General features: G+C 38.6%; 1 protein-coding gene across 1 annotated transcript in view; it reads right to left on the bottom strand.

Moving 5' to 3' along the window:
• Positions 1-2,033: 2,033 nt before the first annotated feature.
• TJP2 (tight junction protein 2) overlaps positions 2,034-17,659 on the bottom strand; it is a 68,652-nt gene continuing 53,026 nt past the window's right edge. Inside the window, exons 10-23 of the mRNA XM_070938631.1 lie at positions 16,414-16,480; positions 14,547-14,697; positions 13,882-13,990; positions 12,631-12,841; positions 11,527-11,714; positions 10,156-10,251; positions 8,491-8,570; positions 8,156-8,366; positions 7,225-7,325; positions 6,029-6,241; positions 5,680-5,790; positions 4,633-4,959; positions 4,124-4,209; positions 2,034-2,934 (exon numbers count right to left, since the gene is read on the bottom strand). Coding sequence (XP_070794732.1) covers positions 2,769-2,934; positions 4,124-4,209; positions 4,633-4,959; positions 5,680-5,790; positions 6,029-6,241; positions 7,225-7,325; positions 8,156-8,366; positions 8,491-8,570; positions 10,156-10,251; positions 11,527-11,714; positions 12,631-12,841; positions 13,882-13,990; positions 14,547-14,697; positions 16,414-16,480 — 2,117 coding nt within the window. The 3' untranslated portion in view covers positions 2,034-2,768. The remainder of the gene's footprint in view (positions 2,935-4,123; positions 4,210-4,632; positions 4,960-5,679; positions 5,791-6,028; positions 6,242-7,224; positions 7,326-8,155; positions 8,367-8,490; positions 8,571-10,155; positions 10,252-11,526; positions 11,715-12,630; positions 12,842-13,881; positions 13,991-14,546; positions 14,698-16,413; positions 16,481-17,659) is intronic.

Here is a 17,659-nt window from a genome sequence, read left to right as displayed (position 1 = left end):
TCGCGCTCCCTAGGCCTCTGCTGGCAGTTCTAGGTGGCGCCCCCCTCCTTCCCCTCGCGCGGATCCTCCGACCTCCCGCTGCTGGACCCCGCGCCGTCTTACTCGGGCGGGAAGGGGAAACCAGTTCCCCGACCCTCTCGGCCCGACCCTCCCTTTCCGCCCACGGGCTCCGAAGCCTTGCAGCCTAGTCCCTGGGGGAGACGGCTCCCCTCCCCCCCCCCCGCCCGGCCTGCAGCCGTTCTAAATCTGCTCCTCTGGCAAATTAAGCACCGCTCGGAAGCCCCCTCCCGCAACTACTGCCAACTCGCTGCCAAACTTTTGAACTCATCCTGGCTGGTTAACTCCCTGCCGCGCAAAGCTCTCGCCGGGCTCGTCCCACCCACTGAAACGCGCGACCCACAAACTTCTCCCGGGCTCCACCGAAAAGTCAAACCTCCGGATCGCTCACTTCCGCCCTTGATAAGGACTCCCCTTTGGGTGGCAGCGGAGGTCCCAGATGCCTGCCCAGTTTACTTGAGCCAGGCGAGGCCAGCGGTTGTCAGAACGATCCCTGCCGAATAATCCGGCGGAGCGACTTGCTGCTCCCTATTCGAAAGCCAGGCAGCCCTAGTTCTCCTATTTAATTGAGCCCCAACTCTTCGTCCTCCCTCCATTTATAGATTTTGCATCTAATAGACATTCCTGTCAACATTAATCTTAAAATTAATATTTATTAAACCAGACTCCCTTTCACCTGCCAACTTCCCTTGGCAAATGCAATTTTTGTAAACGATGTGTTTACATAAAAAAAAAATTCTCACGAGTCATCCTAGCTGCGGTTGGAATGAACCTGTTTGCAACAAGTACATGGCCACCTCTTCTGTGTACCCTTTTAAGACCGATTTTCTTTTTCAGTCTCTATAGTGAGAGACTTATATACTTCTCGTGCACCTCTCTTAAGATATCTCTCTGAAACTTTAAAATGTCTCCCAAGATTTTAAAACAATTTCCAGTAGTGGACGATCATTTTTGTATATTTTCTAAAAACAGACTAATTTGTTCATTCAGATCCCACCACTCAGGCTCTCAAAAAATGTGGGTCCCACCATTGCCAGCACAACCCAAGTTTTTTTCTCAGGGTGGAAGCTCTTATTTACCAAGCTTTCTGTTTTGTATCACATGGTAGGTTTAAAGTATTTAAAACATTTCAATGACTTGCTACTCCATAACCCATTCAGATGTCTTCTGTGGTACATTTCTCACTACTTGTTTTAAGTGCTCTTCTTAACCATTAGGCTTTTGTATTGTTAAAGTATCCCAAGAGAATGAGCAAGAAAAGCAGTATTTAGCATTTGCGTTTAACTTGACTGTAAAAAAGGTGAAGTAGCCACAGGAATTTACACACCAAAACAAAGTAGGGATTTGTTTAAAATCCGTAACTTCAAAGTTAGAAAATTTGGAAGGAGTATGGAAAAAACTAAATTTATCTTGGCTAGGTAGTATTGCAGCCACTATATTGAACATTTTCTTTTTCAAATGGTTGTAATACATATTATAAAGATATAAAGTGATTGGCATAAACAAGTAATGGACTCCAGATAAGTTTAATAAAAGTTCAAGTTTTGAATTCAAGATTCTACAGGACTTGAAAGAGGATGGTGGATTAGTAGTCGAAGATTTAAATTGTATTATACTAATTCTTTAACACGGAATACACAGTTGGCTCCAAAAAAATTATTCAGAATTAGGGAAGTCACATTCAGGCCTGAAACTCTTCAGGAGCCAGTGAACAAGGACAGGATTGGTATACCACAAGAATGTCTACTGTAACCATCCAGCCTCTTCTACTTTCATGGTGTGTGGATAGAAGTGTTGAGATAAGATTTATTCCTCCCCCCTCCCCGCCCCCACTATTCTAGATCTCCTTTGAATAAATAATAGTCCTGCAAAGTACTGCACAATATGCAACAACCTAAAGGGAATGAAATTATTTGCCTCCGGGCATGATTTTAAAAAGATATAAAGACAACAATGGAATCATAATTGCCTGTAAATATAATCTTTTTTATTTCACGAGTGATGTAAAGTTTTAAAATCCAAAGACTCATTTATTTTCTACATAATTTCCTTAATCTTGGCACTCCCTAGCCATATGGCAGCCAGCCTAGAAAACAGTTTCATATATACAGTCATTGCATTTGAAAATAGTGTACAGTTCTATTTAAAGTAGAAAAATAACATCCAAGGGGAAAATGGGAGGTATGAAACATACAAAAGTTAAAAGCAGTAGAAATTTCATGGCTTTGCACAAGTATCAGATGTTAAAACAGGGGTCTCCAACCTTGGCAACTTTAAGCCTGGCGGACTTCCGCCAGGCTTAAAGTTGCCAAGGTTAGAGACCCCTGTGTTAAGTGAACAGCTGAAGACACTTTTTGTTTGAAAGGCACTTTTTTTCTTGCAGTAAAGCATTGTGGTTTTCATCAAGCTTCCATTAGGTCCAACAGTTAAGAGAATATTAAAAAGGCAATTTCAGTGAGGAAAAGAATTCCAAGTTAAAATTTTATAGATGCCAGAAATTAATACCAACTTTATAAATATTTTGGTCCTTTTGTAAAATAGGCAACCATGATCCAAATCCCTTCAATACTTAAATGATACTGCGCCATTCTAGTGAGCAAGACACCTGTCAAGTTCACTAATAACCCCAAATATACATATACTTGTTAAAAAGAATCAGAGCTTTTGATGTGCAAGTGTGTCCCAGAACAATGGCTTGACTGTTAATAATTTTATAATTCTGTATCTCTGTATCGAGATGGCTGCCCATAGTATCCACGCTTGGACTGATCAGATAGCTGCCTCCGATAATCTTCCTCCTCTGCATCATCGCCGTAAACTCCTGGATTATCTAGGTAAGATCTAACAGCCGGCTTCTGAGGCTCGGGAGGTCTGGAACTAAAATCAACATATACAAAGTTATTTTGAGCAAGCAGAGACCAAGCAGGAATAGACTTGTTACCAGTTTAAGTTAAAGTAAAAAAAAGTTTGCTTTTATTAATATTGCTAGGCCATCAACAACCCATTTGAAACAAAGTTCCTGCCAAATCACCGCTATTTCAAAATTGTCTTATACTTGAAGGGAGTTGTTTTGTCTTCCTCATTAGTAAGGCTAGCCTGAAATTAGGCTGCTAGCATAGGATAATTGATCCTGTGAGAATGTGGGCAAAACTAAACTACAAAAAGCTTCTAATTTTGATTGTTTTGAATGGGACATATTTAAGGGGCAACAAAGTGAACATGTTATGCACTCTATCCATTTAAACTCTCTGACAATATTCTTTCACTGCTCATTTTGCAAAAGTTTATTAAAAGAAAACTATAGTAAGATGGGAAAGAGAAAAGCTACTTTCAATAATGTTCTGCAGCTTTCTTCCACTCCATGAAATTGCCATAATTATAATGAATTAGGTCAGAATTTTTTTGGATATGATATTCCTTAAAAATCAGAGAAAAATGAGATTTTCTACCCAAAGTACCAAATATTTACTGTTAATCTGCCAGTTACTTCTCCAATAACTCAATAATTTGACAATCAAATTTAATAAGGAAAGATCCAATTACAGTGTAACAGAGAAAAGCTCTCTGAGGGAAGTGGGAAAGGCAGCATATATTTAATTGGGTCAGTGTTTTAGTACAGTATAAGTGAAGAGAACAAAGGGTGGCTTATGAATAAAATTCTTACAGAAGAAAATTGGGCTGCAAATGGTCAGGAGTGTATTTCCACATATAAAATGTGAAAAGGAACAAGCTCCTTTGTTGGTAACAGAGTTGGAAAAGATAATTATTATAATCAGGGGTATACATCTATATTTATTAACTATACACACATTTATATAGCAATCTGATTACCAGAAGAATCCTGGATTCAAGAGATTCATGTTGCCTGCAGATTGAATGGAAGGCACAGTGAAGTAAAAAAGTGTGAAAAAAGATAATTAACTGTACTACACTATCTGGAGAGCTATCAACTTCCAAATTACTTGTGGACCTCTGTTTTAAAAAAAATTCTGATGCTGAGTAAGCATGTTAAACATATTCAAAGCCACAGAAGTATAAAAAAATAGGCAAATTAATTCAGTTTTACCTGGAAATCTGGGGACGGTTGTGTTCTGGCTTCTGTGTTTTCATTGGGACTGCATAAATGTCTGGGTGTTTTTGTGCTATTTCCACCTTTAAAAAAGCAGGTAAAATATTTCCATATTTTCCTCAAACTATAAATTATTCTTTGATAGCAATTTTCCCTTCAAGAACAAGACGATCCATTTACTTTACAGACTTGTCAGATTATTTACAAAATATGTAAAAATATCCAGACCTAGAGGTTTGGATATAAAATGGCTCTCTGCATGACATGAAAATTAATGGAGACTATTGTGCTAGAAGGAATAATATTTTTCTACAATTTTTCTTCATTTGGCAGTTCTAGCACTCCATTCCAAACTGCTCTGAAAAAGCTTTCAAAAATAGTATCCGCTGTATCTCCAAACTGTTGTTTGAATTATATTTTTTTATTAATTTGATTCTGTATCACTAGTTTTCTTACTATCGTAAATAAAACATTTGCACAAGACCAACAGAATCATTATTTTATACCCTGGCATTCTGTGCTTCTTGCAGTTCTTGCATTCTTTGTAGTCTGGCCTTGTGATCCATTTTCTCGAAAATTTTAACTTTCCCCAGCACAGATTTTGGTGTGTTCTCTTCTACAACTTCTACTTTTTCTTCCATTTCAGAAGGTTGAATGACTGGTTGAGAAGACTTCAATACAGGCCGGCCAAAGTTTGGTTTCGTGGCTATAGGGGGAGGAGCTACTTTAGTTGGTCCTCCCAAATTTTCAATACTAGCTGCATTAGGGCTGTTTGTTCTGGGTTCATAATTCTTAGGAATATCATACGGATCTTCTTTGTTTTGCAACTTAGCCTGTAAAAATAAAGACAAATACAAGTGTGGATTTTTACATAAAAATAACAGATTAAATCTAGAAATGATCAGTTTCAATAAACTGATAAACCTATAAAGCTAATATGTTTAGTTAAGGAAACACAAATGATTAACATACAGCTACTTTTCTCCTTTAATTTTGGCATCAAGATTTGAAGCTAGAAATTAAACAGCAGATATTGAAAATTAATTAAAACACTCTCAGTAAACGAATCAACAATCCATGGAGGGCTATATTTAGCAGTCCAACTAGATTCTACAAAAACTTGCAAGCTTTTAAATCCTCCGGGTAATTCAGTAGCATGAATCCACCTTTTGGGGCATTTTCTCTGACATTACTCTACAAAAAGTATTGCCCTGCTCTGGATTTAGAACAGGAGTGTCCAACTTTGGCAACTTTAAGACCTGTGGACTTCAATATGACTGGCTAGGGAATTCTGGGAGTTGAAGTCCACAACAGTGCAAGATTGAGGATATGGAGAGACCTGTCCCATAGAACCGCCAAGAGTCAGACACACTGAAGGGTAACATCATTTTCAAGTCCATAAGTCTTAAAGTTGCCAAGATTGGACAAACCTGGCTTAGACGAATTATTCCCATTTCTTTTTTCCTTTAGTTTTTATAGTTCTATGTTTTGGTAATTAATGAGGAAACATTAACAATTCTCATAAGCTGTAGAGATATTTCTTTCTATATTACCTTTGGAGGTTCAGGCTTGAAGGCTGGGGGTGGACTGGGATCCCTCAGAACTTCCCTGCTCCCAGCTTTTCTCATCTGAGCTTTCGGTTCAGGGCTAAATTTCCTTAGACTCTACAAATAAGTAATAATAACCATGATGCATATATTCACATAGTTCTGGCTTCATGTGAAGAGAAATTACAACTTTGCAACTTACAGTAAAAAGGCACATGAGTTCTTGAATCCCAGACATTACAGGCAAACAACATTCATTAATATCTGAAAATGACACTAGTTATTTTCCAGACTTCTCTTTCATTATAATATTTACAACATAAAGTCTGAAAGAAGAAGAAAAGAAACTTCTCACCTCCTCCTGTTGCACAGGTTCAGAGGACCGACCAATAGAAGAAACTCTTGGCTCATAGTATGGCTCATCAAGTTCATTATCTGTGTAAACCCCACCTTCGCCATCTGTGTCTTCCATATCACTGATTAGTCGACTATCACAGCTCAGATAGTCAGCACCCATGGCAGTTAAGTATGACATACGATCATCAATGTCATCATCCATTCCTTCCAACTGCAAAACAGAGGGTTTTGTAAAGAGATTTTTGAGGGTCAGAACACAGGCAGTCCTCCACTTGCGACTGATCGCTTAATGACTATTCAAAGTTACAATGGATTCAAAAGAGTTACAACCTATCCCTGACATCATGATTCCTGTATCATCCTTGCAGTCCTATGATTGCAATTCAGGTGCTTGACAACTGGCGTGCATTTACAACTGATTGCAGCCTCCCAATCCCCACTGGGTAAGCTAGATTCAGATTTAGAAACATGGGATTCATTTAGTAACCTAACGACCCTTTTAAAAATGGCTGTAAAACGGAGTCCAATCATGTGGTGACTTGACTTATGACCACAATGACTTATGATCAAAATTCTGGGCTCAATTGCAGTCATAAGTCAAGGACTTATATTAGGCAACTGTTATACTTAACACAGTAGGAAATGGAATAACAATATTTAAGTAAAGTCACATGCTAGAAAGAATAGCCATACACCATTTATTAGGGATATACTCGAGGCTGGCAAACTTTTCAGGCATCAACACAACCTGATGCAACAGCATGCTACCTAAAAATCAAAAATTAAAAAAAATGGCTAAAATCCAATGACACTGCTGCATCCCACAAGATTTCAGCATTTTCAACCTGAAGAAAGTAAGTCAGTGAAATTTAGCAATCCTGTATTGACTGTATTGTGAATATACTGTGAAAGACCCATGGATATGTTTCCATGAATGCCTTAGTGCCCATTAGTATCAGAATGCCAAGTTTTTAACTACCAAACCTTAGCCAAATTGTTTTTAATATGTCAACAATTAGGCACAATGACTATTGCATTAAATTCAAGAACCTTTGCTTTGAACAAGGATAGACTTCTTTATGCATATAAAGAAGAAATTCCTCTATACAGAGAAAACCTTTCCTCTCATTGAGGCTCTTGGTCCATGTTCCAGGTGAACATGCATGCACAAACCAAAAGGATGTGAGCACATACCTTTCCTTCTGAAACCCACACTGCTTCATTTTGTTGTTGCTGAATAGTATCTTTAAGGCTGCCATACCAACCATCATTGGATGAATTTAGATCAATGGAAGCTGCAGAAATGTTTAAACAATGAATTGTTGGATTAGCAAATATTTCATTATCTTACTTTAATGGGTTTTCAGCAATACAAGATCACAGGCTTTTCTCCATCTGCTAACTACCTCATTAGTTACTATAAGTCTATGACAGAATGCTTAATATTTAAAAGCAAAGTAAAACAATAGTACAGCATTCCATCAATGTAAAAGTAAAAATGAGAATGTTGGTGATCAGGAATGGATAATACTTAATTATTATATTATCCTCCCTGTTTGCTTTGTTCCTACTTAAGAAACATGTTATGTCATATTTGAAATAAATCATTTTTCTACTTTACTACTGATTTCTTCTTCTCACACTTGTAGTTTATAACCAATCCTAGACATTTTTCTCAGGACCTCCCCAACTGAACTCTTTTAAATATAGCTTAGAAGAACAAACAATATTTTGTCTGCGTATAATCAGAATACACCTATTAATGCATTTAATACTGTAACTCATAGATTTACATTTAAGCTATTTGGACCAAGCTTTCTGGGAAATGCTAGGAACTCTGATTAGCTTATTCCGCTGCTTAAGCCTTCCTCTAATTAGAGTATTTTTGCTTTTCCTATAGTTGGAATATTTTTCCAAAACTATTAAAATTATCTTATACATATAAAAATATTGCTTTTTGTCCTAATTCCAACAGAAATATTATCTACCCAAAACTTGTGTATTCAATAGGATTTGGAGTTTAACTGTTGAATACACTATAACATTTCCTGTATGGCAATCACATAACCTTTACTCTGTACCCCAACAGATGCTTTCACAGAAAACAAGTGATGGTTTTATGCACCTGTAAAAAGATGGAAACACGTCTTCTTCAACTTATTTGCTTGATCATAAAGCTTCCGTGCACTCTTGTTGGATGTGGGAATTAGTCTTTGCCTCATAACTTTCACGCCTTGTTTGCTGTCTGGGTTGAAAAACACTACAATTGGGAACCACTGAGTGTAGTTTAACAGATCCACAGCTTTGGGAGTCACATCCAACAAAGCATGCTTGTCCTGTACAAGAAAAAGGCAATATTGAGTTTATGCTTGTAGGAAAGGGAAGGAAAACACATCAATATTTTTTAATATGGTCTATTACTATTATTCTAATGGAAAGGATACAAAAGGAAAAATATACCTGTTCAATAATTTGTCTCACAGTGTTCAAACGTACTACCCCAGTAGATTTCTCCGAACCTGCATCTTTTGGTTCCGTTTCTGTAAGAATAATATGCCAGTTTTATCATATGTTTAAAGTTTGTTTTAGGAGATCACATTAACAGTGTTTTCAATTTGGGTGCCTGAATGGAAAAATCTAAAAGTAATACATATTTTTGTTCAAAGTTCTAATATCAATCTTAAAGGCACTTAATAGTTTTAGATCAGGAATGTCAATTAGTATCACTCCACCAATAAAATTTGTGCCAGAGGTTTTTTTGCTCATGAGCCCAAAAGTAAATTCCTTAGTTTGACAAGTTTATGAATTACTTTTCTCAGTTATGACTCTACTGTGATCAAGTTTAGTCTAATGGTTAAGACACCAGACTAGAAACCAGGAGACTGTGAGTTCTAGTCATGCCTTAAGAATGAAAGCTGGCTGAGTAACTTGTGGGAAAACACCAGGAAGAAAATAAAAAGTTGGATCTCTACTATAATGGCTTTCTATCCAAAAGATCATTCACTAGGGCTTTACAATGTTAAGAGGTAATGAGCCATTAAAAATAAAAACCTGCTTAACTTTTGTTCAAGTTCAGCTGTTGACTTACCGTATTTTTCACACTGTAAGATGCACTCCCCCCGCCCAAAGTGGGTGGAAATGTCTGTGCGTCTTATAGAGCAAATATTGCTGAAGCCTCGCCCACCTGCCGGCCCCTACCCTTTAGCTTCTGCCTCCCAGCAATTTGCCTCCTTGCAGCAAACAGCCTGGTCAGCTTCAGCACAGCCTGATTTAGCACGAGCAGCTGATTGGCAGTTGGATCAGCCTCCCAGAATACCGCCGATCAGCTGTTCCAGGCTGGGGGGATCACCACTGCCCATCGCTGCTGCCTACTGCCGCCTTGGTGTGCCCCATTTTCAGCCTCTGTGCATCTTGTTTTTGGCCTCTGCGTGTCTCATTTTTGGACTCCGTGCGCCCTATTTTTGGCCCGTTCCAGGTGGCAGCAACTGCCACTCCCTATTGCTGCCAAAGAGCGGCAGCGGCAACAGGACGCATGGAGGCTGAAAATGGGGCATGCAGAGGCAGAAAATGGGACGCACTGAGGCCGAAAAAGGAGCGCCCAAAGATCAAAAATGGGGCACGTGGTGGCTGTGATCCCCACAACCTGGAACAGCTGGTATTCCGGGAGGCTGATCAAACCGCCAATCAGCTGCTCGTGCTAAATCAGGCTGTGCTGAAGCTGACCAGGCTGTTTGCTGCAAGCAGGCAAATTGCTGGGAGGCAGACTTTTTTTTTTTCTTGTTTTCCTCCCCAAAAGCTGGGTGCATCTTATGGTCCGGAGCATCTTATAGTGCAAAAAATACAGTATCCTGGACAGACTCATGCAGTTTTTTTGGCATCTGTCTCTCAAGAATGGCCAAAAAGCAGTTGGCCATTCCCTTCTTACATGTTTAACTTCCCAGTCTATTTCTTACCAATCACATAGCTGAGTTCCAAGAAATTCTTTGAAACTGTAAATTCTTAAAGTATTTGGGGGAGAGATAATCTAAGACATTTTTTTCTTACTCATCTTTTTCATTGCCATCACTTTATAATTATCTGATGTATTATTTTTGTTCAATTAATAACAAGCATGAAGTCACTCACTGGCAGGCTGATATAGCTCTGGCAACTCATTATACAACTTCTCCATCGCGATGTCTGCAATGGGACCAAATACCACCACTGGCCTCCTAAAACCAGCTGCAAAGAAAATATACGTAGTTTGTTACCATGATTATAGGATCAAAGTGAAAAGCTAATAATTTAAGGTTTATTGTCATTAGAGGGAAAAGTTCAGTGCTACATCAATGAATTCTGCTCATATGACAAGACATTATCTTTCTCTTTTTCGACTTGCTTCTCATTACATACCCACTGTTCTACAGCAGTGATGGCGAACCTTTTAGACACCAAGTGCCCAAACTGCATGTGCACGCATGCCCAAACTGAAAGGTGCGCACATGCGAGTGAACATGTGCACATGAGTGAACATGAGCGCACATGAGTTAACATGCAATCATGCATGCATGGACGTGCACATGCATGCGTAGCAGAGACCCGAAGACCGGCGGGAGGCAGGGCATCCCAAGACTGGCAGCGCAGCAAGAGGTAAGATCTTTTTCTTTCGTGAGCTTCTATTTTGTCATTTGTAGGGAAATAGAAGCTCACGAAAGAAATGCCATGGAGAGTTGAGCTGGAGCAACAGCACGTGTGCCAGCAGAGAGGGCTCTGTGTGCCACCTCTGGCACGCGTGCCATAGGTTTGCCATCACGGTTCTACAGGATTCCCCAAGACTATTGAAACAATTTTCATAGTATACGGAGGCAGGAGAGGAAAGCAGAATTGCCTTCTTCCATTGCCTTGGTGAAACTAATTTCAACAGGGGAACATAGTTAGAGTCATTAAGACCAGTTTCCTACAGGAATTAAAAAGAAATTAACTAGCAGTTAAAAAGCAATTTGTAAGCCAGGTTTCAACACAAACTGAACTCTTGATGAAGTCATTTGAGATGTTACGGACTCAAAAATTGTATCATTTTTGTTATAAGAAGGGGTAAGACAGGGGTGTCAAACTCGCGGTGTCATATTGTCGTCATGTGACTTAGCACAACTTTTTCCCTTTGCTAAACCGGGGGAGGGCGTGGCCAGAGTATGACGCATCTGGCCTGTGGGCCGCAAGTTTGACACCCCAGGAGAAATGGCACTTTCCCAATGTCTAAGAGCCATCAAGGAAGTTATATTTTCCCATATACAGTAACTTCTGGTAGGGGTAATTTCTTCAGTGCCCATGGCTGGCTCAGGAATTCTGGGAGTTGAAGTCCACAGGTCATAAAGTTGCCATAGTTGCCCACCCAAAGTCTAGAGATAAAACTGAAGAATTATATTTTTTTAACATTTCCCCCTCCCCAAATGAAGTATCTATCTTTTATAAATAAGGATATTGGTTCTCAATTCTTAAATGTTGTCCCTCACTCACCTTCCCTGAGCATAACCCTCTCATAGGCTGGAAATTTTGTCCCAACAGATGCGATTGCTGTTAGATCTTCTCGACTTTTCTTCAGATTCTTTTTCATTCCTGACCGCTGGCCACGCATCCGCCAGAAGTCAGCCCTATCACTGGAACCATCTCTCTGGGCATTTTGAACACTGGCCAACTGTTCAGCCCTGAAAGGGAGAGCATTTGCTCCATTTTTCAAAAGCCAACAATGGGAATATACCTAAGATCAAATGCAATCAATCTACCAAGTTTTAAGAATCTGATTTTAAAAGATTTCAATATTTAACCCTTTACATAATCATAGGAACATAGACAGTGAGTCTTCATATGTGTGCTGATGGCTGTAATGCCAATCTCTTGAGCTGAAGCCTTCTCATAAGAATCCACAGGAGTTTTCCTGGCCCCTATATTACATTACTCCATCTACTCAATTCATTTGAGTAAGGTAAAGGTATAGGTTCCCCTCGCACATATGTGCTAGTCGTTCCTGACACTAGGGGGCAGTGCTCATCTTCGTTTCAAAGCCAAAGAACCAGCGCTGTCTGAAGACGTCTCCGTGGTCATGTGGCTGGCATGACTAAATGCCAAAGGCACACGGAACGCTGTTACCTTCCCACCAAAGGTGGTCCCTTTTTTTCTACTTGCATTTTTTACGTGCTTTCGAACTGCTAGGTTGGCAGAAGCTGGGACAAGTAATGGGAGCTCATCCCGTTACGCGGCACTAGGGATTCGAACCGCTGAACTGCTGACCTTTCTATCAACAAGCTCAGCGTCTTAGCCACTGAGCCACTATTCATTTGAATAGGAACAGATAAAGATGTCAGATTGTCATATTTTGGGCATGTTATATAAAGACTCAGATCCTTGAGCAACAATGGATGCACCACTGAGAAACTTGAAGGACCAGGTTTGAAGGACAATCACCCTGAAAATGATTTATCTGTACGATCACTAAGAACAAGTATCAACTTGATAACATAAAATAACATAACATAATTGTGTATACTGCACTATGATATAATCATAGTGTGACAGAATAAAAAGTAAGGTATCCCATGTTAAATTTACAGAACAGTAACATACCTGCTTTTATTCGGAATCAACCCTTTCTCTAATTCACTGTCAATTCTCACTGCCAACCAATGGCCCAGCTTCCCATCATACAGTGTATCAACTACTCGGAAGACATCACCCCTGGTGAAAGCCAAGCTATGTGGAGTTTCTTTTTCACATTCAAAGTGGGTCCTTATAAAGAAAGAATCGCCTCTACCACAAGCCATTATGTCTCTATAAACTGGGGCGGGGGGGGGGGGGGAGAAGGAAGGAAGAGACACAAGAAAGACCTTAATTATTATTATTTCCTTCCATCAAATAAACACCTAAGAGCCATAGATATAGAAGAAAAGAAAGTACTTGTCAGGTTTCGATGTCGTCTCAAATAAAATAAATTGCATTTCCAAACAGATAGTCTTTGAAGAAATCTTTCATTTTATTAAGCAACTGTCCCTGATCGTGGCGTAGCCAACTCTGACTTCCTGACCTCAAAACTTCCCTTTCAGTTCCCCAATTCTCTGCGTCTCATTAGCCCTCTTCCAAATCACTCTCCCCATATCTACTACTTAAGCTCCCAGGAATGTCCCCCCCTCCAATCTCATCTCCTAGGGGATATTATCTTCAGGGAAAATACGTAGGTGAGAAGTCAAGCGTCCTCTTGCCAGCTGCCCCCTCTTCTCCTTCTTATGTCAGCACTAGAGTAAATGCAGGTTGAAGTGCTGACAATACTTTTATATCATTTTTCACACAAGACACTATTTTTTTCCATATATTACACAGAAATCAATTTCTGAATTTCAACATGCTGTATCCTACCACCAATGGCTCATATTTTAAAAGGAATCATATATATTAGCAGATGTTTTCCATAAATTTATAACAGCAATAGTTTAAACAAAGAAGTTGGTCTTGCTAACTTTTGTCTGCGGAATAATAAAATGTTTTTGATCACTGGATATTTTTGTCGTTTCAAAAATTGGAGATATCTCTTTTTAGCACCAAGGTAAATAATACTTTTAACAACTATGCAAATTAACAAAGAATCACTTAGCTATCTTAAAAACTTGGAAGTTTATCAGAAAACTTACATTATTGTAACTAATAAACATTAATTTAGAATATGATAAACATCAGTAGATATAAACGGAACAAAAGATGAAACAAGAAAATATATTAAAATATATTAAATATTATATTTTATAAAATATAAAATATATATATATATTAAAGCAGCACATTATAAACATGCTATACTTTTACAAATTACATATTCATACGTACCATCATATTTGCTCTGAGCCAAAATTGTCACAGTATCACCTTTAGGAATTTCTAGTAGGTACAGAACAGCATCCTCTCGAATAATACCTCTAAAGTCTTGACTGTTTACCTGGTGCAAAGGAACCATACTCAGCTTTAGTATTTCTTTCAGGTTTTTTTATATACTGCAATTTTAGGTAACCATAGGATACTTTTTAGTGGTTTATGTTTTACATTACTGCAGCTTTCAGTAACCAGGTTATGAGAATTACATCTGTAAGGCACAAGATTGAAAAAGCCTACAGAAAAATAGGGAATTTACCTGAGTGATTTCACATATTCCATTATAATATTGGAAATCACAATCAATGTTATTCAGCATGCTTTCCTTAAAAACAAAGTCTTACATTTAAGCTAGGCTATTCAGAAATACTGACATCAATAGATTATAATCTGTTAATTATAATAGAGAGCACAGAAACGCAAGGGAATTTTTGTGACAAGGGGATTTTTTTTCTTTCATAAGAAAATTGAAAGAAGAAATAAAATAAATATTTATCTCAACCATACCACTAAACAGATTTCCTAAAAGTCAATTTCATAATTATAAATATCAGGGATATTTTTTTTCAGTTAAGCTGCTTAAAATAATATATTTTAAATGGAAAATAATTAGGCATGCAAACCTTAAGAATTTGATCTCCCTCCTGCAGGCCTTCCTGTTCTGCTGAGGTCCCTTCTTGAATTCCAGCAACAAATATTCCTACATCATTCCCACCAGCCAACCGGAGACCCACACTATCTCCTTTCCTGAACTGCACCATTTTTGTATCGGGACTTAAAAAGAGAAAACAATGGGTATTATTTATTTCAATTTAAAATATAATAGGCTATAAATAATTTCCATAGCAGTGTTTCTCACTCTTAGCAAGTTTAAGATATATGGGTTTCAACTCCCAGAATTCACAAGCCAGTGGAAAGCGTAGTGGTTAGAGTGCTGCCTTTGACACGGTAGACTAGAGGTCAACTCCCAGCTGGTACTTACCTTACCAGTAGGGGTTCTTGGGCAAAAGCCCTAATACTTCACCTGCCTACCTCGGATATGAGTGACACAAACTTAAAAGAGTCATGTTGGTTCAGACATCACCCAGGTTAACAAAGTCTGCATCAGATGTTGGGAGCCAGAACAATCTGACAAATGGGCTACTGGAACAAACTAAGGATGAGATAAGAGACTCTGGAATTGATGAAATGCTACTACAACATTAGTCCTAATGAGAGGGGATATGAAATGTGGGAGGGAACTATGAATGGACAGAAAACCAACATCCACACTAACTGAGAAGCAGCTAATAACCCAATGCTTCAACATAGCAAAGAGGAAGCTGTTCTCACAACTTCAGGTAGACCAACTACACATTATTTGTGGAATCACAAAGACCCAGAAGGTGCATCCAAGACCTGAAGATGAAATAACAATGCCACCCTCTGCATTAGAGAGCACGGCAATTGATGTGAGGCATAGGATCATGGATAAACTAGCAACAGTCAACCCTCAAGCATTTACCGGTAAACAGAAACTTTTGCACAGTACATGGGCCAGACCCTCCTGAATCTAGGTGGCAGATTCCACAGATCATGGAGAATAAGAAGCTAAGATCATGTGGAACTTCCAGATCCAGAACGACAGACAAGTACTGGCCAATCAACCAGACACTGTGATAGTAGTTAAGGACCAGAAGACAGTGGAAGTAATAGATAGATACTGAATGATACAGCAACAATAAGAAAAAGGAGTATGAGAAGCTGGAGAAGTGGCCTCAAGGAGGAAGTAGAGAAGATGTGGAAACTAAAGGCCAAAGTAGTCCCAGGAGTGGTCCCACTGCTGGTTCCAAGAGTGGTCCCACTCCTACCCAGTAGTGGTAGAAGCACTTGGGGCTGTGACTCCTAAGCTGGGAGAGTGGTTTCAACAGATTCCAGGAACATCAGAACTCTCTGTACAAAAGAATGCAATGCTAGGAACAGCTAAGATTCTCAAACTCCCAGGGCTCCCTCTGATAAAAGATCCAAGATTAAGAAAGACACATATCACCCATAGGGATGAGGAAGGATTTTTTAAAAAAATTATATTCCTTCCACTCTAATCCTCCTTCAAGTTTGAAACTCCTGTTCTGATTGCAGAATCACTTGTTTCAATCTTACTAGAAACATCCTGATCTAACCAGAAGCATTTTAAGCATATTTAGAGCTGTTTTGAGTTTAGTATAATCAGAAGAGTTTTAAAACACTTCACTTCTGGTGAAATTAGTTAGAACTGCCATTTTATTCTTGAAATAGGGTATTTAGCTCAAATGTTTTTAGTTTGATTTTGCATATTAGTACATAACAAGATGTATTGAAAGTAGTATTACATCTGTCTTTGTATGAATATCATTTTGGCAATGCCAAATTGTGTTTTGTTTAATAAAACATTTTTTCCATTATTACAATTATTTAAAACAGCAAGGTTTATAATAAATCAAAACAATAGTCATAAAAGTTAAAAATTCATACCCATATATTGCTTGGTCCTCAGGACTTGGCTGAAGAAATATTCTTGTTGCTGCTTTTGAATGTACAACTGCATATATATAAATTAAAAAATAAACAAACTTAAGAATCTGCTTCTACTTTAGTCCTCAATAGCAAAAAAACAATATATCAGATATTCAGTACATTTTATTTAAAATAATTAGTATTAATATCTGTGTCTTTGCTCCTAGTAAATATAGAATATGTAAGGAACATACACTATAGCTGAACTTTTATTTGTTAAGTATGCAATTCCACAAAATTGAATACTTTTTCTATTTGCAGTAATTTCTAAAGATGCAGCAAAATCATAATCCTGTAGCACATCAAGAGAAACAAAACTTATGGCACCCATCCCATATTTTTATTCAACCTCTAATATTATATGCCTTAACATCTCAAAGGAAATCTCAAAAATATATTCTACTCTACTATAAACCACTATATAAATTGGTTTGCATATTAGACTAAGACATTTTTATTAGACTAAGACATTTTAACCACAGTTTATTGATAAAGCACAATTGACTGAATTTATAGACTATAATAAGGCAAAACCAAATTATATTTTGGCTTAACATAATGTGTGTACTCGATCAATATTAATTTTACTTAATGCTCTTTTGCTTTAATAATAACTTTTTCCAGGGGTGAAATGCTCCCGGATCAGACCAGATCGCCCGGTCCAGTAGCGATCTTGGCGATCCAGTAGCAGTGGTGGGTTGCCTCCAGTTCGCATCGGTTCTATCGAACCAGTAGTAAAACCAGCAGAAGGCTCCGCCCACCGACCCCAACATCATCAGAATCCTTCTGCACATGCACAGAAGCTTCTGTGCTTGTGCAGAAGAGTGCGTGCGTGCGCGAGCGAAGCAAGCGCGCGTGCACGGCCCCGTTGCGAACCGGTAGTAAAGGTAAGTAGAACCCACCCCTGTCCGGTAGCGATGGCAGAGGAAAGCTCCACCCACCCGCCCGTCATTACTTCCTGGTTTTAACCAGGAAGTAATGTGTTTTTTACCTTCTGTGCATTCGCAGAAGGTCTGCGCGCGCACCTGCGTGTGCTTCCGAACCGGTAAGGAAGGTAAGTAGATTTCACCCCTGACTTTTTCCCTCCATTTACAGACTGTTTCTTCTACAAATTTCTACGATGGGTCACCAAATATAGATAAGATAATACTTTATTGTGGTCATAGACCAAAAAACCAAAACATCCAAGAGACATAGCTGGCAC

This window comes from Pituophis catenifer, unplaced genomic scaffold (assembly GCF_029215685.1).
Source record: "Pituophis catenifer annectens isolate HBS135680 unplaced genomic scaffold, rPitCat1.0.hap2 SCAF_2, whole genome shotgun sequence".
Taxonomy (NCBI): Eukaryota; Metazoa; Chordata; class Lepidosauria; order Squamata; family Colubridae; genus Pituophis; species Pituophis catenifer.
This window is presented reverse-complemented; position numbering and strand designations above follow the sequence as displayed.